Source organism: Charadrius vociferus, unplaced genomic scaffold (genome assembly GCF_000708025.1).
Source record: "Charadrius vociferus isolate BGI_N301 unplaced genomic scaffold, ASM70802v2 scaffold549, whole genome shotgun sequence".
NCBI classification, from domain to species: Eukaryota; Metazoa; Chordata; class Aves; order Charadriiformes; family Charadriidae; genus Charadrius; species Charadrius vociferus.
This window is the reverse complement of record NW_009650103.1, coordinates 1,024,052-1,050,895: the sequence shown is the minus strand read 5'-3', so window position 1 is coordinate 1,050,895 and position 26,844 is coordinate 1,024,052. Positions and strand designations below refer to the sequence as shown.

Genomic DNA, 26,844 nt, shown 5'->3' with positions numbered 1-26,844 from the left:
GCAGGCCTGGAAATGACAGGAAAAGTATTCCTCAACAGAGGCAGGTTTGTCCCAAGCAAAGAGCAAGACTCAGACCCTATAGCCCTGAATCAGTCAGGACGCATTACAAATTCCCCAACTCCCCACCTCTTACCTGGGGTTGTTACAGAACCGCTGCCTTATCACAACTCCACCTCCACAGCTGCGGGAGCAGGAGGAGAAGGGGCTCCAGCCCGACCACTGCCCATGGACTACAGCCATGGGGTTCAGTTCCTCCAGAGAGCTGCACTGTCCCTTGGAGCACCACTAAGGCCAAGAATATACAAAATTGGCAGCAGCGCCACAGTGAACCCAGCAGAGCTGGGATCTACAGGAGTGGCACAACTCCCCATCTTTTTGCAGGCCAGACTGTAACGGAGAATCCCAAGATGAATGAGGCACCTGCTCACAAGAGGCTAGAAGAGTCTTATTCCTAACTATAGTCTAAGGTGAGACTGGGGTTAAAACTAAGAGCTGACAAGTCATTTCAAGAAGAAAGCAAGGCTTTGGAGGAGAGCTCAGATATCAGGCTATCGACCTGCAAAGCAACTCGAGAGATACAGACAAGGTAGAAACACCAAGATCAGCTGGTACTGGTTTGTGTCTAGCCTTAGCTCCCTGACCGAGGGGCAGAGTGCTATGTACCTTCCAGCTGCCAACAACGTCCTGCTATCTAATGAGCTCCACAGCACCCACACCCACTTCTGATCGTTAGATCAGCAGCTTCCTTACCTTATTGATTCCACACTCAGTACCATCCAAGAGGGGAACAAGAAGCCGAGTACAGCTAGATTTGTCTCCTGGTTGTACATGGCATGAGAGAACTCCGCATATGTCCTGGTGTGACGAGAAAATCAGGGAGTTCAGGGAGTCACTTAGACTCACCAACACTGCAGTCCCAAAAGCTGCTCCGTTTAAATGGTGCGTGTCCCAGACGTTTGGTTTCCCCACAGCTACCCAACAAAGCAAGCAAGTTCCCTCATTTCTCCTGCTATTGGGCAAAAGTTGTGGGCATGTCAAAAGACCATCACCACCAGCTGTAATGCTCGAAGATGATCAACTGAAGCAATTAATTTTTCACCCACCTTAATGCTTCCTCATTAACAAAACATACCCAGATGGCAGCTATTAGCCATGCTGCATTTCTCAGACATGGGGAAAGGAATCCAATGATCGAGAGCTCCCTAAGACAGGACCCTGAGTAGATGTACCCACCACTCTGTTTGGACAGAAGGCTCTGGGTACTGTGCAAACCCTAAAGGAGACTTATGTGGACGTAGGAGGTGACAGAGAGAAGGGAAGCATTTTAAAAGCCTGTCAAAGGTTTGTTCTTTGCCAAGAAATCTGTGGCAGGAAAGTACCTTCCACTCCTTTATAATAAAAATGTCCTCAGCTCCCTTTTCCTGAATCTCGGCTCCAGAACATTTCCCTGCTGCCCCTAGCAAGACAAACATTCTACCTACAACATTGCTGTCAGCAAAGGTGCATGCTGTGGCAACGCTCCCAAAGGCTATTTTACATTGTTCATCTGCTCCATAGTACAAGCCAGGCTTCCATCCAGGGATGCTGCCGTCTGTGTCCGGCAGGTCATTTAAGCAGTTTGTTTGGCCTGTGCTGATAGAAACACAAAAAATATCACTTTCCCAGCTGTGGGCAGTAAGGACAATGACATGTTTGCAAACTTGTGCTGAGTTTCATTCTGGGAGTTGGCTGTTGCTTTCCCAGACAACACATGCTTACTGTGGGCTGTGATGGATTTAGCTGCAGCAGCTGCCTGGAGATGCTCACAGTTCCCTGCTGCTGAAGTTATAACAGAAACTCATGCCTTTTCCTCACCCAGCCAGCTCACAGCCCGCAATGCTTGTTTAAACCTAGATGCTCTGACATTTTAAATAAAATTTCCAGGCTGAGCTAGTGTCTGAGAAGCCCAACACAGCCCAGGCATGTTAGTCACTAACCAAAGTAATTTCCAGTTACTTGAAGCACAAACTGGGTTTAACCTCAGCAACAGACACAAGTGATAAGACATAAACAAACCCCAAGCTTTTCACAGTTCCTCATTTTCCAAGAATGTCCTATTTTATTCCTTGTCTTTTCCTGCTCTCTCCTAAGCTCCCAGCACAGGGAACCGCTCCCACATGGGCACACAGAACTCGACCATTCCCTTACCTGACAAAGGCCAGGAACTCTTCTCGGCTGCACTGTGACCAGGCGAGGTCAATGCTGTTGTGGTTCCCTGCTGACCCCATGATGTAACCACTGCTGCTGCACCGATTCCCCTCACCATCATGGGGAATTCCAAGACTGTAACAGAAGCAGCACAGTGCCCTGAGAAGAAACCCAGAGGCTGGGTTTCCTCAGAGCTTCTCTTCTCTTCTCTAAGCAAGGGCTGAGCCCTTTCTGCAGTGCTTCTTTCTACAATTGTCACAAAGATTTTCTCTCCTCTTTGCAGCTTCTAATTGTCACAGAGCACACAGGAATACAAGAAATGCACGGAACTATTTCCAAAAGTTTAGTATAATCTATGGGAAACCCCCTGTTATGCCAAGAGATCCTTTTCCTTCCTTAGAATCCTTTAAACTGGGGAATGCTTTTACCTGAATAAAATATACTGGGCTGCTCTGGGGCTTTCCTACTGACCTGTGCCCAATCTCATGGGCTATGGTGACTCCAAGGTCAAAGCCAGTGTCCTGGGTAATAACACAGCTCCAGAAGGAGGAGCAGACTCCACCTAACTGAGTTACTCCACGTAGCTCCTTGTTCCCATCAGGTAACTCCAAGTCAAACCTAACGTAAGGGAGACAGATACAGAGAAAAGAGCAAAGAACCATGGCAGCTAATAAAGTCGGGTCTAGACATTCAACTGAATTTATTTGCACTTTCCTGATCTAACTTTGCCAGCTACCTAACATTTCTTTTGACACATGGAGCTCCATGGGGCAAGATTGTAGCAAGGTCCCACAAGTGCCCACTGTTCAAAATTTGTGGTGATTCTACATTAAAAAATCCCCATGACATCAGACAAGCAGAACATAATAAAATGACCTAATCCTATTTGCAAAAGACAGAGCAGTATCATCATCTCTTTGAAAAAGAGCACGAAAACAAAGCCATTACACTCTAGAAAAGTTTGCCTTCAACAAATTTAGCCAAGGCAATTTAGAGCAGGGAGCCTGAAAGTCAGACAAAATGTCTGAGTCAGAGTAGCACTAGAAATCTTCCATAGCAAATACCATTGGGTTTTCACTTCCAGTTACTGTTCGACTCTTCTGCCCACAAAAAGCTGCAGTGGGTTTGGCTGTGCTGCTCTGGAAGCACACAGTGTCTGCCCAAGTCTGGCTGGTCAGTGCTTGGGGGATATTCCAGTTCCTTCAGAAACTGAAGAAACAGCACCTCTGACTAACTGCATTACACTAAGGGCCAGAGAATCAACCCCAAACAGGAGAATCAACCCATTTCCAAAGACTCTCTGATGCCCAACTGCTGGAAGACCCACTGCAAATCATTGTCATTGCGTTAATAGCTGGACACTGTCAGCCCTGTTTCCAGTCCCTTCCCAGGACAGGGAGCTTCAGTACCTGGTGACGTAGAGGACAATGTCAGCGTGCTGGGGGTCAGAGTCATTCTGGGGGTTGACTTTCTTGCTCCACTCACAAACGCTGATCAGCGAGGAGGTGATATTTGTTGTGATGTTTACCTCTGCCTAGAGTGAAGGCACGTGTTTGCACATTTCATATAGGTTTTAGCAACTCCTTGGACAACACTTGAACATAGTCCTCCCTGCTTACCTCTGGTTCTCTCAAAACAAGCATTTGCATCAGATGAACCCTGAAACGTGCACCCAGTGAGGCATCTCTCAACAGCTCTGCCCCCTGTTAAGAGACAGAAAGGATTCAATAAAGAAGGCACCTCGGTGACTCCCACTACCTGTTCCCAATAACAGACCTACATTCACTACAAAGGTAACACAGCTGGTAACCATAAGGGGTAACTATAAAATCACCGAGAAGTACAACATTGAAGTATGCACTACAAATGCAAATAAATCTGTCAACAGATGAGAACTGTTGTTAGGCTTGTCAGATACTCTGAAGTAGATAGAAGAATCTGCATGGAAAACAGCTTTATAGGGTGGGAGAGTGAATGCTAAAGACTTTTTTTGCAATACACACACAGAGAAAATACATAAACAAGTTCTTAATAACAACAAAGGGAGACATTTAGAGAAAATCTGTAATAGAAATAAAACGTTGAAGTGTAAAATGTAAGATTAATTCAGTGGATCTGAAAAGCAACAGGGACTGGATCAAGGCTGTGGTGATAAAACTCTTGCTACTGGATCTGACATATAAGAAGATTAGTAATGAAATGAAGAGCTATATTTTCTACACGGGCTTTAAGGCTACAACCTCAAAGCCTCTAACAACCACTTTTCCTTGTGCAGCTCCTTGTACAAGGGAAAGCTTGCTATGCAGTGCCAAAAGAAGCAGAGAGGAACACGCTGCACATAAAGCAGTGCTTGGTTCGAGGAGCAGGTAAGCATGAACATCTCTGAAAGTGCACTCACAGAGGTCCGTGTGCCTGGGACACAGCCTGTGAGAGTGTGAGCTCTCATACTGGCACAGCAATCCGAACAGAAAGCTACTCACAATGTTCAGGTTGGTGAGAATATATCTCTCCGTGTCCTCTTTGTGATATAAGTAAACATCTGGACCTGCTACGACCATAAGCTCCAGATGTTTGACAGCTCCCTCAGCCCTCTTCTGCAGGCGAGAAGGAAACCACCCTGCCGAACAGCACAAAGGCACACAGGGAGTTTAACGTGCAGGACAATATAAAAGGTCCTACAGATCCACTGTTTTTTCCTGGATGACCAGAATAATCCAGCTGGAAAACAACTCCAGTTGCTTGCTCAGGTCTACCACTTCTGTTGCTTTCTTTCACCTGCCAGCATCCTTAGTGACACGCCTAAGCTATCAAAATAACAAATACCTAAATGAAAACATATTAGTCACACCTCAGTGAGGTGAGAAATATATTTAAGTATACTCATATATTTGTAGATACAAATTATTCCTTTGAGCTCATGCAAGCAACCTGACTACCAGGAGATAGCTCTTCCAAGAAGAACAAGCAGGGCTTCCTCCCCATGTACATTACCTCTTGCTGTATTTGCCTCTCTCGTGGCACTTCTGAAGAGAATATGGGGTCTGGAGAAGCCGAGGTCCTTCAGCAGGGCTATATCTTTGTTTCTGACAGGCCTGATATGAATCTTTTCCTCATCTGCAATGACGACTCCTTGCTAAAGGAGATGAAATTCCATCTCTAAGTTATTCCAAAGACATTTGTTATCGATGGAGAACTGTGTGCCATATCCTTCCTGTTTCTCCTTTTTAATGCTCAGATTTATTAAGTGGATGGTTCACACACGTTTGGTGCATCAAGCTGCAAACCTACAAAGGCTGTAAACGCTTGTAAGAATAAGTTCAGTGCATACTCACCAGCTGCCCTTCGCAGTAAGTGACTCTACACTGAGCCCCGGGAGGTCGCAGTGGATTTCCACCTGCAAAGCAGTTGCCTGAGAATCGCCTCAGTAAGCTAAAGGAAGAGTTCACCACTTGATTGCTCACAAAGGAAGAGGAAAGGAGGGCATGGTCCTCTAGAAATTCAAAGGCATAGAGCTCTCCCCAGGCCTCAATGGAGCAATGTTGAATCCGACAGGACAGCCCAATCTGTTCTTCTTTACAAGGGCAAGTTGGCTCAGCAACAACAAACTCGGGTACTGAAAGAAATGAAACAAGACCAGAACAAGGGGAACAGTTATGAGAAACATACACAGAAAACAAATGTAATGATCTATCTCCCTAAGAAAAAATACAAATGACAACTGTGGCCTTTCGGGATCATTGTGTCAATGAACTTCTATGCTTTCATGTATTCTAAAGTGAGGATAATCTGATTAGGAACGCACAACAGCTTTGAAACTGACTCCTAATTTATCGGCACTTTTGCTCTCTCGATAAGGAGAACAGTTAATTTAACAAAGGCTGAGACAGTTTCACTTGCTCAGACGTTAAGTATTGCTGAGTGAGAATTATCATAATCCAGACAGAGACACTGGGATGAGCACTAGGTGAACTCACAAGCAGACAACATCCTTGCTTTCAGGATTTGAGAATTTAAAACATATCTTTATTCTGAACTACCACCAATCCTGACCCATAATACCAGTCCTTCCACATGTTAAAAAAAAAATATCAAATGCATTTAAACTATTCTTAGTCTAAAGCTTCTCACTCAGAAAACCTGGATCAGTTAATCTCATAGAAAAAATACCAATTCAGAGAAGAAGGACTGCAGGAGAAATGTGCAAAAAGATTTATCATATCTCCTTCAGCAGATTTTAAATACCGACCCAGTTCTTCAACCACTTTCACACTGAAACATGGATTGCCTCACTGAGAAATGTGACTCAGAAATGCTAAATGCTTGTCAAATCAGGGTTTGTTACTAAGTGTTCTTAGCATTATCAAACATACAGGATTAGAAATAAACTGACAGATGTGTTCCAAAATCAAGAAGGAAGGAGCCCTGCATACCATCAGTCACCGAGCTGGTTCCAAAATAAGAGAAAACATCTTCCACATCCAAAGCGCTGAGAAATTTCTGCAAGAAGAAGAATAGCTTTATGTTTTTTCAAGAAAAACAAATGGACACAAGACTATCACTTAACTGAACCTAACCTGGAAGGAACGCCAGCGAACAACTCAACAAGTACCGATGCCAAGTTCTCATGGCTTTCTTTTGCACTAAGCATGGGCTGCACATCAGCCACCCAGAGGAAACAGCTTTATCTTCTTGATTAGTGAGGTTTGATGGATTTTGGCTTAGAACACGTTCTGTTGTGTCTTTTTTTTTTTTTTTTTTTTTTTTTCCTAGAAATAAAAAAGGCTTCCTGGAAACTGCATTTTCTGGAGGTCAGACTCACCTCTTGGAAAGCCGACGGCCAGCAGAACCCCAAGGGGAGCATCACGAGCGCCCGGATCGTCAAGCTGACGACGATCATGTTGGAGGAGTTGCAACCAGCGCGGCGCAGTCAGCGCTGGCCCAGGGGTGATGGAGGCGACGTTTGGCCCAAGGCATCACGTGGAGCGGAAGGGAAGGGTGCAGGGTTAAACAAACAGGGGAGCTGATCCTCTGCAGAGAGGGGCAGCCGGGGGGGAACGGCCGGCAGCCGGAGGCTTTACAGGAACAGCTGGAGGGAGGGAGGTTTTGCGCAATGTTTGCAACTTTACTGCAGCCAAAGAGCGCCGGTAATGACGAGCTTTAGGCCAATCTTCGCAGCCAAACACACATGGGGCCATTGAGAGGGGGAGACGGGGGAGGGAAGAGGCTCCGTGCTGTTCAACCTGTGCCCTGACAGGCCCCCACACCTCCGCCATGCGGCGGGGTTAAACCCCCAGCGGCTGCCAGGCCCTCAGAGGGGCGGCGGGCCCCTCTCCCCACCCCGGAACCCAACCGCGGGTCGTCGTTCCCCGCCGGGCCGGTGCGGCGCTGCGCGGTGTTAATGGACTTCTGTGCTCACTGTCCACTCTCTGCCTAAAATTTATTTGGTGTCATCGGCCAAAGTCAGACAATATCGCCTGGGCTAATTCTGTTGGAGTGAGTTAATGGGCAACATGGGCACTCCTCTAGGGATTTCAGGTGGCAGAGCTGTAAAATATTTAGTGAGATAAGGGCCGATACTGTTTCAAAATAGTCCAGAGCAACACATCAAACCTAATTTTTGAAATGCCGGATCTATGTCCCCTGCATGCTGGTGTATTTTCTGCCCCTTGTTTTTTTGTTGTTTTTTTTTTTTTTTTTTCTGCAAAAAGGCCCCTGAAAAAAAAAAAAAAAAACAAAACACTAAAACCAAACAATAATAATAAGCTTTGTGTCAATAAATTAAGTGGTGCGGGCAGGGATCGGGGACGTCCCGTGGCAGGTCATTCACCTAGAGCCAGCTAGAGAGTCCAGGGCCACTTGGCCTCGGGAATGATGGCGGGGTCAAAACCAGAGGGAGATAATCCTTTTTTTTTTTGGTCTTTTTAGCTACTGAAACAAAAGGCGAATAGCTCCAACAAGCCCCTCTCTACGTGTCAAACACACACCAAAAAGAAGCAGCCACTCAGAGCGGGCGATAGCCAAGAAGTCCCAGCTATCAATGGGAACGGGAACGTGGTAAAGGCCAAATCCACAGATAAAATGGACAATCGTTCTGCAAAAGACAGTCCTCCTTTGGCTAAGCCAAAATCCAAGAAGGTCGCAATGGATAAGAATTTAAACGGCACCAAAAGCGGTGCGAAAGGCTGTAAAGAAAAAAAGGAAAATGGCAATATTTTAAAGGAGAAAGGTGATATTAAACATAAGAGGAGGAAAGCCAAAGAACATGCGGAGCAGCAACCCAAAGAGTGAGTACTTCAGGCATCATACATGCACGTGAATACTACTTTTTGGATGTGTACCTAAGTTGCACAGAGCACTACATTCAAAACAGCTGCACTCTTCCAGACTAAATTTTGGGAGAAATAAGATGCATGCTGCCACTGCTCCCCAGATACAGCAACTAACTTGCATAGGTGACAGTACTAGACTAATTTTCACAGAGCTAATTGCTTAATTTAAAAAATAAATAAGCTTTTCCTACAATATAAAGATGAAAGAGTGCTTTAAGACCGTTGAATGTAATTAAATCTGTACTCACTAGGGCTGAAATCTGGTTTGATGACATTGATCCGAAAGATATTGAAGCAGCAATAGGACCTGAAGCAGCAAAAATTGCTAGAAGAAATCTCGGACTTGAAACAGGCCAATCCAAACAGTCTGTGGAGCAGGTGCTGGTGAAAGAAAAGGCTTCTGAAGGGTGAGTGGCATTCCAGCGGGAAGGATGGCAGCAGAGGTGTCGAGATAATAATAACATCTAATAACTGTGATTTGCTGGTGCACAGTGTAAGCTGACATCTTCCTGAGACTGCTGACAGACAAACTGCCGAGTTTTCCCTGTCTGTATCAACATGTGAACCTTGTGAACTCCACTCTGCGGTCCCTGTAACAGAGGTGTCACCAAGCTGTCCTTTCTCTTTCAGGCTGACACAAGCTGTAGCCATGGACTGTGAGATGGTGGGAGTGGGACCCAAGGGTGAAGACAGTATTGTGGCTCGCGTGTCCCTCGTGAACCAATTTGGAAAGTGCATTTATGACAAGTATGTCAAGCCTACAGAAGAGGTGACGGATTACAGAACAGCTGTTAGTGGCATACGCCCTGAGAACATAAATACAGGTAGGAGGTTTTTTCCCAAAAAAGTTCTTTAAGGAGGGAGAATTTAACAGGCTATCACAGAAGCCTCGTTGGCTGAGCTTGGATACGTTTTAGACTTATTTTGGGAAACAGATAACAAAATGTAGTCTGAATGCTGAGAAAAACTGTGGAAAGAAGTACTTTTTACAGAGTACTACAGAGAAGAAATTATCTCATGGATTATAGTATGGGAATAATAGGAAGTATGCTTCCTTTTAGTGCTATGCTCTTGTAACAAGCAGGGGATTTAGTGTACTGCACAAATTTGTGTAACTGCAGTCCCAAGGATACAGTTGCTTTCACAAAATATGCAGTGTTTTAATCGTAGCTTGGTTATTAGTCTTACGAGTATAATGCAAAGTGTTTCCTTGTGTGGTATTTCTAGGTGAAGATTTTAAAACTGTTCAGAAGGAGGTCGCTGACATCTTGAATGGAAGGATTTTAGTTGGACATGCTTTACGCAATGATCTAAAGGTACATAGCTGCAGATTTGTTATTTTGAAGACAAGGCTCCAAAAACTTAAGATTGACTAAATTTCCAAGACATCTTTCTGGACCAGATGAACACACCTGAACTCCTAGAAACTACAGCTTTATCACTGTTACCTCAGTTTCTTGTCATTTCATGCTGTACCAAGTATAGCCCTGGCCACCTGCCCACTAAAGTTCTTCCACTTCTAAACTCTGTCGCTATTAACACTGATCTGCTTACTGAAAAGCCAGGAAAGAAACAGAATTATTAAAAAAAACCAAAACAAAACTGTTTGCATGCTTTGCTTAATCCCCAAAGTTCAGTCTGGTTATTGTTACCAGAGTCAGGTATCTTACGTCATGCTGTACCAGCACCGCAGGTAGTCTCTACAGGCGGTGCCTCCAGATTCATTTCTGTTTCTGATACTAAGTAGAACTGTGGTTCCTGAATCCAGCCACTGTCTGGATGATTTTGGTCTTGTCCATTCATGGTTTTGAACTACCTCTTATAATGGATGGAAGGGAACAGCAGGAAGCCGTATGTTCAGCTGTATAAAGTTTCATTCAATGGCACACTGTGGACTGGAACAGTAATCTCTTCTAGGTCCTATTTCTTGATCATCCTAAGAAGAAAATACGTGACACACAAAGATACAAGCCTTTCAGAGAGAGAGTCAAGGTAAGAGACTGACGGGAATGTGCACCTCAATTAACTGAGTCCCAGCTGCTGGCTCTCTCCTCCTACACTTGCTCCTACCTGACCCTGTTCCTTCTTTCTTACCTGAAACAGGGATGCCTCCCTTTTGTCATTTGAAAATACTAGTCTAGTTAAATGCTTATTTAGTGTTTGAAATATATCAGCAAGTTACTTAGTTCAATACCAACGTTACCAGTAGTACCTGGGCACAAAATTCAGTGGCTTTCCTATTCTATAGCACTTGCATGGTCTTCATAATGCTCTTCTGGATAGCACAATGAGACACTACAGTTCTACTTATAGTAAGGCTCATCATTTTCATGGTATCTTTTCCATAGTGACATAAAAATACATGGCTTCAAGTTTCTGCTTAGATTAGAAGAGTAAAGGTTCAGATTATAGGGAGATATTTTAAGTTTCATAGCTATATACTTAGGTTTTCTTTTTCACAACAGAGCACCCCAAACATAAATCTGAGGGTTATGGCAATACGTGTAAAATCCTCTCAGCAGTGCATGCGTAAATCTTATAATTCATGAAGTACTCTGCTTCTACTGGTGAAGTAGCAAGAAATGTGCTATACTTTATTGAGGAATACACTTAAACTAGTATTTATGTATTTCAAGTAGTGCAACACAGCGTGGTTCTGTCTTTCTTATTTCTAGAGTGGACGGCCATCATTGAAACTGCTCTGTGAGAGACTGCTAAATGTTCAAGTGCAGACATCAGAGCACTGCTCGGTATGTATCTCATCAGAACATAAATTTTTGGGTAGATCTACAAGGTATGACACATTAGCTCCAGGATCTGGGTTCAATCCAGAATGCTGTGGCTTCATTCTAGCCTCTCAAGGAAAGTTAGGAAGCTCTGCCTGGACGCCGTCATGCAGTAAGATTGCCATCTAAGCTTGCTTACCATTATGTGTTTCATACTGCTTGGATTATTTCTTTATTTTCATAAACTTCTTTTGCACAAGTCAACTGTATTCTGTTTAAATATTAATTCTTGTTATTTTAAGATTTCTAAGGGAAAAAGGTAATTCTCGAGTATTGACTGCTTACTTTTAAAGCAGCATTCTGCACTGTTGTACCATGGCGGGTTGGATAAAAATAGTGCGAGAGCCTACTACTGAATCTCGGCAGTTAGTTTCTTTCTTTTGGTGGACAGGAGGATACAATAGGGGAATGAACTGAAGAAGCAGGGGAAATTGTGATGGCATCTCCAAGATACTGTAACAAGACTGTTTTTTCATTATGGCTTTCCAAGTCACAATCAGAAAGAGAAGTGCATAGCCTGGTGGTGGGCTGTGCAATCTGAGTACATATTCATTCCCTGCCGCTAGGCACACAACCTAAAGCTCAAAAGAGATTATGAAATATTAATTGAAAGGATGTAGTAAAATGACTGAAGATTTAACTGCTTCTTAACAGTAACGTTCTAAAACCACATCAGCTATGTTTCATTAAGCCTCCTGTTTGTTCTGTTCTTTCAGATTCAGGATGCACAAGCAGCTATGAGACTGTACACCTTAGAGAAAAAGAATTGGGAAGCTGCTGTTAAGAACAAACTTAACAAGAAAAAATTGTAAAACTTGAATTGTATTTATCTGCAGCATTTCCTGGTTTCATGTCACATTCCAGGGCAAATTTAGAGATAACTCAGACCTGACAGAAGCTACTTTGTAAAAATCAATCAAAAGACAGTACTTCCTAACCTGGTTCGTGAATGCTGCTATACAAGAATACTACAAATATCCCCTTTCTGGATGGTACCTATGCCTAATGCCTACTACTGTGTTTAAACAATACTTGTCACAAATGCCTGCATTTTTGAAGTACTTCATCAGCTCAATTTCTGCAAAGGATACATACACTGAATAAGTTTAAAAGAAAATGTTTTTAAATTATAATAGATGAAGGAAGAAACTGTCATTGCTTTGCTGAAACTCCCAAGACTAAAATCTTTATTTCAAATATTTTAAAGTCTACAAAGTAAGGCAAGTTCCTAATTATTGCTGTTCATCTTACAGTTGTCGTACCTATATCAACAGAATATGTAACTGTTTATGTGTTAATAATGGCCCAACCTTTCTGGTGAGAAAAGTCTTTTAAAATATTTCTCGAGGATCCAGGCTTTTATATCTGATCCAGAAGTGTACAAGTCTTGTTCTTACACAAAAAGTTCTTCTACTCCTGCAGTTTCACAAGCGCTGCATCCGCAAGGGTCATTATCTCCTGGAGAGAAATGTAAGAGTTGTCAAATACAAGATTACCTTGTTGTTTCACTTATTTTTATATTTCTTTATTAATAAAAATGCTGTGTCTAACATAGGCCTTTAAAGTGAGTGGTGCTTTAAACATATGTGGTGTCTGATTCTTCAAAATCCAAAGCAACTGTAATGACCAGATTGAATACTAATGCTGTGATTTAAAAAAGCTAAATGATTACTGGAAGGTAACAAGGAATGGGTTTCAGAGATTTAGCAGCTGCGTATCGCACACTGTATTGCCAGAACAAGAGTGTTCTGCTCTTGTCTCTGTGCTGCCTTGTCAACAGGGGACACAGGGAACAACAAATTATGTTTACAACAGAAGAGGGAGCTTTCTTCTCTTTCATGAATCTTCTTTTCTGCATTACCTTACAGCTGCAGTGTCCACTAAATTGGTGCAGGCAATGCCTGCAGGAGACACAGTTACACATAAACTTGTTCTCCAGTCTTTGAGACAAATTAATGTAAGCAGGCTAAATGCATAAATAAAAAGAGCAAAGTTGTAAGACTAACCAGTTTTATTGGTTTGATGAAAAAAACTTGCAATTACTGGTTTCTTGACAGCAAGCCATTGCAAAGGGAATAGTGTAACACATTAAACAGCTTGAATAACTTTGTTGTTTCTGGTGTTTCAACAGTTATGCTTTTGCAGTATGGCTATTTGTTGGAATTTAATACGTTAAATCTTCGGGCTAACTGTCACAAGGGTTTTGCTATGTTGGTTTTGTTTGTTGTTTTTTTTTAAAGATGTCACTTACAAAGCAAAAATAATTGGATGTAATATACTTGTGCTTTATTCCTGTAAACTTCAGCCTGTTTTAGTATGAAGAATGTAGTAAATTCATGCAATGCAATGTTGCAGGAGACCAGAACAGAGTTTTTAGAAAAAATCACAGCATAAAGCATACTTGTTTCCAGTAGTTTGTAAGAATATTTCTAACTCACTGTTCACCCCATGTACACATAATTCTGTAATTTTCTGCACGATGTAATTCCAGATATTTGAGTCATAAAATCCATAACCAGAAATAACATACTAAGCACCCACCCTTTATTATCACAGTGACTTCTACATACCGTGCTAGATGGAAAACAGTTTTTTATTTCCAACAGCAGTTCTTCCATTTTCTGGGACAACATATCCAGCACAACGTCATCTGTAATGGAAATGAACAGGATAACTTACAGTTACAACTACCAATGGTTTCAGCACGAGCTAGAGGAGAGCACAGAAGGGAAGATGAGATGAAGTTATAACATCAGAGGGGCATTTATAATTACTCAAGAACAAGTGGGATGAACTCTCAGTTCCAATTCATCCTCCTTTCTCAGGTACATAGTAAGTCTCCTGAGAGCAACTAACATGTCCCTGAGCAGCTGCTGTTACGGTTTTCTTTTCTGCCTTTTGGGGCTGGGGGAGAGGACGAGACACGACAAGGGCCGCTGCCATCTCACCATACTGAACCATCTCGTTAATCAGCATACAGATATTTTTCACCACTTCTGGATCATCAAAGTGAAGGTGGTAGGCATATCTGATCAGGTTTATTCCACTGCCTTTTGAATCCATGATAAATCTCAAAGCTGATATTTCTGAAAAGGAGACAAACACTGCTGGGCTAATCGGTAGCTGCAGACTACATTGTCTGCTTTCCCATCACCTGCTCCAGCTAGCACACTTCATATTTTTCTAGGAAGTCATGCCCGTTATTTTCATTCTTCCTAAAAGCTATTCTGAAGCATATTTGGGCAATAAGTAGAAGACCATACATGCAGCTGATTGCTGTCATGCACAGCAGAAGCATTATTGTTTTCACACTGATTGAGCTTTAGCCTTTTATACAGTTGAAACAACTGCACCATAAAATAAGTACCAAAACACTCTTGAGTTACTAATAGATCAGATTGTGCTGATCTAGTACTTCTCATACATGCATGGTGGGTCCATGGGAAGAAAAAAAATTCACACCTCCAGTTTCACTAATTCCTTTTCCAGTCCTGCAAGAAAAGATTAACTCAGGAGAGCAGATGTCAATCCCAAGCCCACTATGAACTCATGAACTATATAGAAACATCCACTTCCGAGCTGATTTGCAATTAATAAAAAAAAGAATTGCTGAATGTTACCAGATAGCCTTAGAAGGCTTGCTAATGCCAGACAGGCATTCTTCACCAGCACTGGTCTTTCTGGGTTCATCCTGAGCGCATCCATCAGAAGCGCTGTTGTGGGCTCATAGTCATTTTCAGTTAAGCAACCTTTTAAAAGAAAAAAAAAAAAAAAAAATCACACACACAAGACCCCAAGACTTCAATATACTCAGAAACCGTTAAAACACTTATCAGCATTTCAACTTCTGCCTCCTGTTTCTGAAACGGCTTTTTAATTATGCAATAAAAGTTACAAAGAAAGCATGTGAAAACCTGTACTTCAATAAAAAAGGCCCAATAAAGTCTTATCGTGAGTTGATCCATGGTCCCAGGAGAAACTTCTGATACATCTTCTATGTCAGGATTCCCTTTCATTCTCCAAGCCAAAAGGAACGGAGAGTCCTGAATACTCAACCTACTCTGCTGGTGGGTACTAGAAATGAGATTGGTTAGGGTGTTTTACTCAGCTCTTCCTAGTGGAATGATGGCAGAAGCACAGGGCAGTAGATAAAGATACAGCAATATTCTTGCATGAGGAAGAAATAAGACAGAGTAGGACTGCAAGAATGTGTTCCTTATTGTGCATGATAATAAAAGAGAGATGCGTTTTACTCACTAATCTGAAACATTGTTCCCAATTTACAAAGCAAATGGCATAAAACCAAACCTCCCAGCCCAGGCTGCAAAACACTAATGCTGTGTTCAAAGGAGTAACACAAACGGGATTCTCGGTCTTAAGAGATAAGCCAGAGATAATGCTCTGCACAAGGTTCTTGTAGCTGCCCATCGTTTCAGTACCATCAGCAGTATCTAGTTATATAATTGCTACAGCTCATCAAAAATAGCTTCATTAAGGAGTGATGGACAGCAAGTGCAGGGAAGACTGGTTAAGAGAGGATGCAAGTTCCTAACTCTGCTGCCATCTGCAGAGCCTGCTCAGGCCAAGCAGCCTATATTTCAAGGATCACCACCAACAGACAGACGTGTTTGGCATACTACCCTTTTCTGTGCACGAGGGACAAGGAGACTGGGAAAACACACCTTGGAGTGACAATGCCCATAGAGCTGAGCAAGCAGACTCTGTAACTGTTCCATTCTGGAGGTGCTCCTGAAGGACTGCAGAGGTAACGGGGACAGCACTTTTCAGCAATGCTTGGTCTATGTTATTCTCTGAATTACCACAATAAAAAGGAAAGGCATCAAGCAGTTATTTAACCAAGTAATAGTACCACATGCACATTGTACGTCAAATTATATCAGTAAAACCTTAATGGGTGGTGGCATTGGAGAAATGCAACATTATTTTAGTATGGACAACAGCAGAGGGAAGGCATCTAAAGTGTACAAAAACAAATCAAATTTTACAGGACTAATAGTACTTTTTATTGCAGAAAGCTGAATTTCTCTAGGAACTCGTTTTCTTTGCCGTTTAAATTATACATGGAGATCACAGCAAGAAACCTCCAAAAATAACCACCTTTTTGACAGAATACGGTCTGCAGGATGGATATTTAGCTGGTCACATAAATCAAGTGGGTGGTTTGTTGCACAGAAGGAATAAAACACACCAAGTGCAATTGTGCGCATTCTGTGCTTTAAGCCTTCCTTGATGATTAGAACACCACGCATCTATATAAGAACATGTCACAGAAACAAATCCCCTAAAAAACTCCCAGCGTGGTCTCATAAGAAGGAGTCAGCTCAAGCAATGACCCATGGCTCTCCAACGCTGTGGGGATGGTGCTGGTTTAGTTCTAAGGCAACGGGAAGAGTACACTTGCCACCTTGCTTTTCCAAAAGAAATGTAATTGGCAAGTCTCGAGGAGATGTCCAACTCAAGATTTAGCCCAGTGCTGCCAAGAGAAGTGTGATGCAAATAAATAAGATGCTATTAATTCCAAATGCTATTCTGATACCAAACCTAATATGCTGTTTGCACTGCATTCCTTCTAAGAGCAGAGCAAAACTACATCACTGACAAACCAGAAACTGTGTGTACCCTTTAATTTCTGATAGTCCTCATAAGCCACATCTTGGCCTAAACAGTAAAGATTTGACTTTGACACCTTCTCACAAAAAGAGTTGCTAAAAAGTCTGCATTAGTTTTTAGTTTTCTCTCATTTAACTCTGGATCACTTAAAGTTACGTGTGGAGACGTCTCTCCAGAATGGGAGAAAAAAGAAAAATCCATTCCCAGCAACAGGAATGTCTGAACTCAATTAAGCACAATACCTGCTGCCTTTCAGTCACATGAGCCTAGGCACAATACTTGCTGTGTTTAACTTACCACTCACAGCCAAGCTCCAGAGAACTCCGCAGCAAGAGAAGCAGATCTGTTCATTATGGAGAAAATTTCTTAAAATTGACAGAAGGTCTGGAATTACTCCAACTTTCCTTAGATTCTCTGCAGCAACTTCTGAAAAACACAGAAAAAGAAATTCTATAGAATCTGCTATTTTTGTCCCACTCACTGTCCTCGCAACAGACAGCACTACTAACCATATTTAAACAGTGATTACAAACCAGTAACATGACACCATCAGCTGGACAAAAGAAAGCAAGAGAACAGACCAAATTCTTTAACAAGATGCACTTAAGCATAGTGTTTCGCACAAGTGACCCTTTCAAACAGATGTTTACCCATCCTTTTTCATTACAGATCTGAAATTTACAGAGGAGAAAAAAAAAAAAACTGAAAGGGTATACGTTACTATTTTTCATATGTTGGCAATTTAGCCATTCAAGTTACCTCAGCTTCAGAACTAGGAAACACTGTTTAAAAAAAGTTTTGTCTTAGATGGTAAGTTTATCTGTACATGACACTGCTTTTTTTAAGATTACTCCCTTGCTGCTAAATCCTTCTGTAACCATTTATAAAAACAGTCTTCTGATGACTGTTGAACTGACACTGAAAGCAAGTAAAAAATACTATAAATATTTAACAATTACAATCTCAGGAGAAAAACTAAAGTAGAGAAATTAGGTAGAATGGTTTCAATTCACCACAGCACAGCCAAAGATAGAATCCAGGTTTTGTGCCCTCATTTTGCCAAGCACTACTATTTGCACAGTTTGTACTTGTTTCCAAAACAAAATTAAATACAGAATTATATCTGTTAGGATGGTTCTGTAACTGCCTGAAGCCTCAGCAGTGTATCTTATACTTTCAGGATTGTTATCTTACCAATATCTGGTCAATCTTACCAATATTTCCACTAATACCTACAGACGTTCACATCTCTCAGTGAAGTTCTGCATTATATCTTGGATTAGATTATAAAAGTAGAAACGTGAACAAGGTGACCCACCACTGGCTGAAATCATCATCAGTAATGTGCAGACCAATGAAAGTAACTCTTCATTTTCAGACTGTTTCCTCACTATGTCTAACAGAGAGCTGGTCACGTTCTCATCCAAGGCCACCACCACATCCTGTTCTAGAGCTGTCAAAAGTAAACATTTGAACAGAACAAAGATTTCAGTGGCTTTGAATGAAGTCTGAACCCCCTGCTGTTAGCATAAGTAAAACATTCAATTAACAGTATTTCTTCATATAACATATCCAAAAGTTACTTTACATTTTCTTTTTCTGAAACACAATTCTTACTATTTTCAAGCTTGTATCATTATCAGGTGTTATTTGGATAAATTGCTAAGAAAATGACAGCAAGGACCACACAAGAGACCAAAACACACTTTTATAGTTGAAATTCAAATACTGGGACACAGAGTCTCTTATTTATGCACTCTAGTAACACTCTACATAACATGAAAGCAAACTTGGTAGCCTAAGATCAGTAACCCGTATTTAAAATTAACACTAACACAGAATTCATGTATGCCAGTCCTCAAGAAAGTCCACGAGAATCCAGACTCTTAAAGCTTGTAAAATTACTCCACTACTTTAAATTTATCCCCTAAAATCACCACTGAACCCATTACAAACCTTATCTGCTACATCTAACTTCACAAGAAATAGGGTGTATTACCCAGCATAAGTTGGAAGTCTCATGACTGTACCTTGACTAAAAATTTCAAGCAACAAACTGCAACCATCTACTTGTAACTTGGGAGAATCTACATGAGTCTTCATGGCAAAAGTGATCAATTCTGTGAATGTCAGCAGATAGGGCAAGGCTGTGGGGAAAAGAAATTATTTGAGACAACATTCAGTTACCTGCTGAGCATTCTAAGCTGTGTATCTATACTCCAAAACACAATAAATTTGAGTGCCTATGGGCAATGTGATACAGCAGCACAACATTCCTGAATCAGAGAGAACAAAATGCAAGTATAGATGGAACAACACAGAGTGAATTTTGTAGTCTCTACTGGAAATGCCTCTTATTAAAGACAGCTTCAACTTGTAGTCTCTACTGGAAATGCCTCTTAAAGACAGCTTCAAGGCTATACAAGCTAAGTGTAGACAGCACCTTCCTCATTAAGTCCCACTGGCATTGTTCACTGGTCATGTAGCAAGTTGTGGGGTAGAACATTGTGCATGAGCCCAAAACCAGGCTTTTCAGAACCTGTGGAGGAAAGTATTTCACCAGGTCTCCCAGTTCTAGGAAGACTTTGAGCTTTTAGCATAGCTAATACAGTTATTCAGTGTATCCACAAAGATATGGTAAAATGTTGAGGAAAAACTGGAAGGTTTTGAGGGATCTATTTTAAGCACCTTCAAAGACGTGAGCATCAGTCATGGTAAGCCATGGTGCAGAAGTGCCATCAAGTCAGTCAGGTGTGTGTGTGGCCTTGTATTGCTGTCAATAAGTTTGAATGAGAAATCACAAATATCCATTGATTTTGTTATTTATAATCAAAGCCCACTGTATTACTGAGCAAAAACTTCTTCAGGAAATTATTTGAAGTTACAGGTAAGTCCAAGGAAAAAAAACAAATTATTTTTTCCTTATTGATTACAGTTATGAACACCCCTGTGTTTTAACATCTAAGCTGATATCGCTGTCAAATGGCAGCACATATACCAGAGTTAACAAGGTGCTTTGAAAATATTAATCTTGATCTGAAAGATTGGTCTGAAAAATGTGCAGATGCTGGGAGAAAATATACAGTCTTCACTCACACAGCTTTACTAGACACACAGAAACGAGACAAATGTAGCTTCCTTTTGCTCTATCAGTTTTATAGCCCTAGGCATTGCCCCCAAGTTGCCCAAACACTAATACAAATTACCTTCTTCGGATGTCAGCTTGCCAATTAAAATATCACTACGTTTTGGTTTTTTTTGCCAGTGCCCATTTTTCTTATCCAGTAAAACACTTCTGGTGTTCAACAAAAGCATTTAAAAAACAAGTACCAACACAATCACATCAACTAGTGGTATATTCCAGTACGTTACAAAAATGAGAAACAGGAAGAGAACAATTTCACTCTCATTTACTGTCATGAGAATTTTTTTCCTCTTTCTATTATCTCAAAATGTAAGGAAAGAGCAGAATAAATAAATGAATAAAATAGTGCCTTACCACTTTTATCTCTTACAAAGCTGGAAAGGAGCTGAATGGCTTTAGTCTGTGCTGCTTCTATATCCCAGAAAGCCTGCATGAATTCTACATAAACCAAGAAAATTATTCTAACCATTTGATACAAACACTTACAAAAAGCACTCAAATTTTCTGTGTTGTGCAAGATACAAATTCATAGAAATAAAAATAATATAATTTGTGATTGCTGAAAAGAAAAACTTTTCCCCTAATGCATCAAACACTTAAATATTACAAAGTGTTATGATTCATCTCTATAATCTGTGTATTTGGCATTACGTAGTTTGGGGACCTGAAGGAATATTAAATCAGAGCAGGACTGGGGGCTTTAAATGCATTATTCAAATAGCGTTTCCAGATTAAGAGAATATCTTCCTTGCTCAGAAGGCAAATAACGGAGCAGACACTTGGTTGGCATAAATTGGCAACATGTTAGAATGCCAACACAGTGGGGCTCCCCAGTTTTCTCAATAATGATCTCTGACCCCATTTCACTTGTGCAGTAGGTAATGCTGGTAATCTTACAAGGTTATAGGAAAGGCTGTATAGTGATCCTTCCCCAAGACAGCATCCCATTTTATTTCAAGCAAAATGAATGTCCAAGAATTCATTTTCAAGTAGAATATGTGCAGACTGGAAAACACATGGGTTTATTTCCTATGAAAATCAACATTATATTAATCTTATTTTCCTTATTACCTAGAACACTTTCGATTCCTCCCTCAAGGAGCACATCTATTATTCTGGGAGGCAAAGACCTTTTCAGTTTTACTGAAGAGGCACCAGCAACAGCCAGGCATTCCCTAATAAATGGAACACCAGTCAGATCCCTAGAATTACAAGAGACAAGGGCAGTACTAATAAGTTAGAACTGGTAAGTCACAAAAAAAAAAAATTCTACAGGCTTTGTTTCATTTTGATATAAAAAGCTTATAATACTTCTTTAAAGACTGGATTATTTTTGACAGAACTAAAACTATTTACTTCAAAACAGCTCATGAAAGAACTTACATTGAGCGAGCCATGCTTAGGCTTCAAGTTAATGGCTTGTAAAACTGTGCATAACATGATTTTATAATGTAACTCTCCAAAAAAGGACATCTACACATATCAAAATGCCCACTTCTGAATGAACATCAAGTGTTTGATTTTTTTTTAATAACTCAATTTGTCAAAGCAGTACAATCAGCAACCTTGACTCAACCTCTTTCAAATAGTAGCTAACACCCCCGTCTTTGCGAAGGTAGGTGGGGTTTAGGACAAAAAATAAAGGGAAAGCATCCAGAACTCACTTTGCTGTGGGTCTCATGCTGGGCTGAATCTGTAGCATCATAAATAAAATTGGAGATAAAGGCAAAGAGCTGTTATCTGCATTTTGCATTAGTGTCAGAACTCCCTTAAGACGGCTAGTATCCTGTCTTATGTCCTGTAGTAATGAAGTTATCTCTCCGGCCTGTAAAAAGTATAGTAACAGTAGAGCTTCCAGACACATGTTTAGAGATATCCTGGTGGGCCAATGACATTTTAAATCTATAATAAAACATTATTACATACATTCAGAACAAAGCAGGTCATCATGTCCAGTAGAATACAACCTAGAGACCAGATGTCGGATTTCTCAGTAAAAGAAAAACCAAATGTTTCTGGAGCCATCCAAGACTTGCTATCTGTCAAAATATGAATCATACAGTGATGCTGCTGGCATTGTACTATACACAGATTTTGCTTGCACATGCATGAACTGCAGGCAATTGTTTTATGTCTAAAAATAATTTAGACATATTCTACAGAGAGCAGATATTTTTTACTGGTGATATGCCACAAAAGACTAAGAAACACACTATAACAATTTTCTGAGATGTGACTGCATATGTATCAAGCTAAAAAGGATGCCAACAGTATCTGTTGCAGAGTTCTAAGACCCAGACATACCCATAGTTTTCAATTGTGAACACAATTAATGCTGCAGGCAACTGCCTTTGAATATCCTATTCATACTTCAGAAGACAAATAGTATAATATAGAGAAAGGGGAGGGAAGATAATTTTTTCCTCTTTGGCTGATTTTTCTCTAAGGACTAAAAATATTCACCATATTTCAATCTTTTAAAAAGGAAAGTTAAAAAATGTAAAACAAATAGCTACTTTCTTCCACTCTTATTTTCCATTTCATCTCATCTGTCATAAGTGTTTCTGTACTGAAGTCGCTAAGCATGAAGGATGCTTCACCAGTCACAAGTATGTTCGATGGCTTGAGATTTCTGCAACACAAATACTTTCCATCAGCCTATGAAATCAGAGTCTAATGATATATAACCACAGGTTCCCAGCCTCTTTGCACATCAGGTTTGGGTTTTGGGCAGGGGTGGCGGGGCGTGGGTGGGAGGGTAGGTGGGGTGGTGAGGGGTTTGGGAGTTTTTTCGTGTTTTTTTTGTTTCAACCGAAATACAATTATTTTCTTCTTTCACTGTAAAATGCTTTAAAAATTGTGATGTGACTCAAATTTATCTGAACATGGAAAGCAATGGTTGTCTCTTTAGATACACAAAGTGTACCTTGTCCATCACAGCCACCAAAATGTAAACATTAACAGATATGGTCAGAATACCTCGCTCAAATGGATAACCCTAGACAAAGCTCAAGAAATAGTTGACTTCAGAAGTCACAGAAAACAAATCTATGTATTAAGCCCAGAATTTCTACCTCCTACTCCCCACTTTCAGAAAAGTAAAATTCACCGTCTCTGAGTTGCTGCAAATAACAATGACCTATCAGACAAAGAGAACAAGATTTCTACTCACCTGTGGAAAATATTTTGTTTGTGTATATAAAACAAAGCATCCACCATCTGTCCCAGAAACTTCAGAATCACCTGTTGAGGGGTATATACATGAAAGTGTAACATAAACAGAATAACTTCCAAATATTTTTTGGAAGATAGCTTCCAAAACCACCCTTCAGTAAACCACTGTGCTTTGAAGATTTTGGGGAGGACTTTGAGAAAGAGGGAATACAAGGGAAGTAAAAGCAGTGAGACTGTCAGTTCAACCAGATGCCTCTTCTGTACTTTTTACCCTGTCCGTTATTTTTTCTGACTGCTGCCTTTTTTCCTTGATTACAGATGAAAGATCTCCTTGGCCCGAATGCTGCATTACCAGACAAAGGAACAGAGATGATATCTGTAATAAAAAATTACCACAAAATTACCTAATTGTTTGCAGGTAATAACATAACCAGTGAGAAAGACAAAACCAAGCACTTGGCCAAACTGGTGGGTGTGATGTTCCCCAATACCAAGGTGTTCCGAGATGATTAATCTCTCACAGAGAAGACAATATTTACTTTCTTTTATTAAAAATACAGCATGTTGGGTTTTTTTTTTAAAAAAGCATCTTATCTGAAGCCATATGGGACAATTCAAGTCAAATATACATACATAAAATCAACACAAATTTTGCCTGAGCACTGAATAAAAACTGTAAACAAGTCAGGGCTTTCAGCTTCCTATAGTTTCCTAGAGAAAGGTTTTCATGCAGACATGAAAATCAGTACTTCACACTGATTCACACCAGAATTTGTGAGTCAGCATGCAATACTGCCATACAGCATGCAATACTGCCATGTGATAGACTCCAATCCGTGTACCTTCACAGCTTTTCAGCATGTTTATTCAAGAGTTAAACACACAGGTTTGTTTCAAATCTCACCTCATTATCCCAAGTCACAAACAGTTCCTTGTAAGCACAGATGTTTGAATGATGAAGTTTTAGCAAATCCCTTGCCTGCATAGGATAAAAAAAAAAGAAAAAATAGATAGAGTTTTCTATAGTTACACAGTCCTTCCCACTGAAGAGGACCTTAAATAATATCTTAAGCCATTTCCTGGCTTGTTCATGCAACATATTCGATCAAATCCTTTCAATGTGCAAGCTCTAGTATATATTTGCATGTACAAGTGTCAAGTTAAGGAAAATATTTCAGTAAGGCTCTACTCAATGTAATGCTGTAACAGCCTTGTGAGATTCAAGGATATAAACTGATCCTGAGGGAGATGGTATGTAAACAACCATCTTCTTCAGCTCCTAATATCCAAACCTGAAAACACATCTTAGAATATGGAAGTCAAGATGATTATTCTAGTGTAGCCATTATTTCCAGCAACCCCTATGTAAGCTTGAACCACAGATGATGACACTAGTAAGATGTTTATCTCCTTGATGGTGGTTTCCGTATAAGGCGCAAACAATTACCAACTACTCTACCAAATTTGCTGATGATGTGAGAAGTAAAAAAAATTCAACTTAGTCTCCTCTAGTTGCGTTTGTGGCTGCGCACACACAACAGAAAAACTAAGAAAAGCCATGCTCCCAACTGGCACAACTGCATTTATTTCAGTAGACATGTATAACAGCAGAAAAATTGAATTAAACTCTATCAGTAAAGCCAGTCCCAGTACATAAAGAGGTCACCTCTCCCAAGTAGGATGAAGCATCTGTACAGACAGGTATTCTCACTCATTTTCAACTGCAGATGTCACGCACACTGGACACTGTGAGACTAATCCATCAGGTGTTACTTCACATATTTTGTTGAAGCAAATTGTGGTATTTTAATAGTATTTCTGATGTTGCTTCTTACTCGAGGCATTGAAACACATTTGCACAAAAGTGTAAAGGGAGAAAACTAAGCAAATCATTCACATCAAAAAATGTCCAACTCTCAGAATGAATACATAATGAAATAGGTTAACTACAAATTGAGTTATTAATAACAAACTATAAACAGGCCAAGGCTCTCCTTCAGCTTAAAGGCCAAAAAGATGAGCTTTGCTCTTTGTCTTCAGCACAAAAATACCATCCCTGAAAAAGGACTGTCCCCTGAGAACAGCTGTCCATTTGAATCTACATATTCAAATACAGGAACAATTAATACAAAATCCTGGCATGAGCTCAAGCAGAGGGCACGGAGAACAGCCTTCAGAGAATCCTACCCCATTTACATCTTGACTATTTACTTAGTTAATCCTTGTAGACAAAAGACTTTGTTCTGTTAAGACTTTGGTCTTTGTAAGTGAAGTAGTAAAGAAAAACTGCACCGATACCTCCTTCAAGGCCTCATTTGCTTGCTTTTCTTCAATGCATTCAACCTGCACCAAACAGAAGACAAGGATGAGATTGTAATACAGAGACAAACAATACAGAGACAAACAAACTTTAAGCCAGAACAATCTTGCCAAGGCGCAAACTTTAAGCCAGAACAATCTTGCCAGAACAATCTGGAACCGCAATTTGTGCATAAACTGGAATAAATTTTCAATGATAGCTCCAATCTCTAACTTTTGGAGCAGCCTTGTTGTTGGGATATGGCCAGAAACACAGCTTTAAATGAGTCCACAACAGCTAGCCTTCTCCCATAAGCTAAGGTGAAAACACACTGGATGGACCTAAATAAGCTGCTCCACTTTCTCTACTTCTAACCTCAATATTCTAGCAAAATGATATGAAACTTCTGATTTCCAAAACAGCAGCACAGTAAGATGTAAGCCTACTCTTACCCAGTGGCCAAGCTGCTTAACATGTTTGTTACCATAAGAAGGCCCATGGAAGTGACCTAGCAACCACCTTCTCACCTGCTTTATTATACATTTCTTCTCCGCACCCTTTTGTGTTTTCAATTCAACCACCAGCATAGTGCCCAGCGCCCCGGGCTGGAGCTGCTCCAGCACCTGCAGAGCAGAGGAGAAACGCTCAGCTTCAAGGAGTGGAACAACCAAGGCAGAAAATCCCTTCAAACCACTTTCCCACAGACGCCCTCCACACAACACACACCTCCCATTCCCAGTGGCAGCACCACAGGCACCCCCATCTGCACCCCAACTCTCCAGAGACACACACAAGCCTTCCCCTCCAGGACATTTCCCCTCGCTTCCCCCCTGCTGAGGGGAACGCCCCCATCTCCTCAGAGCCACCCACACTCCAACGCTTCCCCCCCTGGGATAGGCCCCTTCCTCAGAGCAGCTTACACCCTCACTGAGGGCACACACCCCCACTCCTCGGGGCCACCTGCACCCCCTCCAGGGCTACCTACACATCCTCCCCATGGTCCTGTACTACTCCTAGCAGTACCTACACCCCCTCCCCTAGGCAACGCACCCCCTCCAGGGGTACCTACACCCCCTCCCCTAGGCCACACACCCCTCCCCAGGGGTACCTACACCCCCTCCCCTAGGCCACGCACCCCCTCTAGGGGTACCTACACCCCCTCCCCTAGGCCACACACCCCTCCCCAGGCCACGTACCCCACCCAGGGTCACATACCGCATACGCACAGACACCCAGCACCACCTACACCCCCCGAAAGGCCTCAACCGCCCCCTCCCCGCCGCGCAGGGCCTG

General features: G+C 41.3%; 3 protein-coding genes across 3 annotated transcripts in view; 1 reads left to right on the top strand and 2 right to left on the bottom strand.

Moving 5' to 3' along the window:
- ADAMTS13 (ADAM metallopeptidase with thrombospondin type 1 motif, 13) overlaps positions 1-7,084 on the bottom strand; it is a 20,019-nt gene extending 12,935 nt beyond the window's left edge. The window contains 12 exon segments of the mRNA XM_009892246.1: positions 101-285; positions 751-855; positions 1,482-1,632; positions 2,188-2,322; positions 2,659-2,805; positions 3,597-3,721; positions 3,807-3,890; positions 4,668-4,804; positions 5,179-5,320; positions 5,520-5,800; positions 6,618-6,684; positions 7,007-7,084. Coding sequence (XP_009890548.1) covers positions 101-285; positions 751-855; positions 1,482-1,632; positions 2,188-2,322; positions 2,659-2,805; positions 3,597-3,721; positions 3,807-3,890; positions 4,668-4,804; positions 5,179-5,320; positions 5,520-5,800; positions 6,618-6,684; positions 7,007-7,084 — 1,637 coding nt within the window.
- A 213-nt stretch (positions 7,085-7,297) lies between these two features.
- Positions 7,298-12,114, top strand: REXO4 (REX4, RNA exonuclease 4 homolog (S. cerevisiae)). Its single transcript, XM_009892320.1, has 9 exons — positions 7,298-7,331; positions 7,482-7,564; positions 8,113-8,471; positions 8,768-8,923; positions 9,147-9,340; positions 9,744-9,832; positions 10,434-10,508; positions 11,192-11,266; positions 12,019-12,114. The coding sequence occupies exons 1-9, from the start codon at positions 7,298-7,300 to the stop codon at positions 12,112-12,114; spliced, it is 1,161 nt and encodes a 386-aa protein (XP_009890622.1).
- Positions 12,115-12,712: 598 nt separating this feature from the next.
- On the bottom strand, positions 12,713-26,771 carry STKLD1 (serine/threonine kinase-like domain containing 1). The gene is made up of 19 exons (XM_009892319.1): positions 26,748-26,771; positions 26,079-26,174; positions 25,551-25,595; positions 24,157-24,231; positions 23,524-23,628; positions 23,251-23,321; positions 22,595-22,710; positions 22,005-22,117; positions 21,743-21,903; positions 21,150-21,280; positions 20,433-20,516; positions 18,964-19,080; positions 18,252-18,386; positions 17,231-17,359; positions 15,985-16,113; positions 14,923-15,051; positions 14,251-14,388; positions 13,873-13,952; positions 12,713-12,760 (listed from the first exon to the last, which is right to left on the bottom strand). The coding sequence occupies exons 1-19, from the start codon at positions 26,769-26,771 to the stop codon at positions 12,713-12,715; spliced, it is 1,926 nt and encodes a 641-aa protein (XP_009890621.1).
- Positions 26,772-26,844: the final 73 nt, after the last annotated feature.

Excerpts from the sequence above, each read along its gene's own strand:
- REXO4 (XM_009892320.1), top strand. The coding sequence starts at position 7,298 with ATGTTTGCAACTTTACTGCAGCCAAAGAGCGCCG. Across the intron at positions 8,924-9,146 it reads AAAGAAAAGGCTTCTGAAGG|GCTGACACAAGCTGTAGCCA; the intron begins GTGAGTGGCATT and ends TTTCTCTTTCAG. Across the intron at positions 9,833-10,433 it reads CTTTACGCAATGATCTAAAG|GTCCTATTTCTTGATCATCC; the intron begins GTACATAGCTGC and ends AATCTCTTCTAG.
- STKLD1 (XM_009892319.1), bottom strand. The coding sequence starts at position 26,771 with ATGCGGTATGTGACCCTGGGTGGG. Across the intron at positions 18,387-18,963 it reads GCTTGAAATTTTTAGTCAAG|CTCTAGAACAGGATGTGGTG; the intron begins GTACAGTCATGA and ends TACTTTTGACAG. Across the intron at positions 12,761-13,872 it reads ACTGTTTTCCATCTAGCACG|GAGATAATGACCCTTGCGGA; the intron begins GTATGTAGAAGT and ends ATTTCTCTCCAG.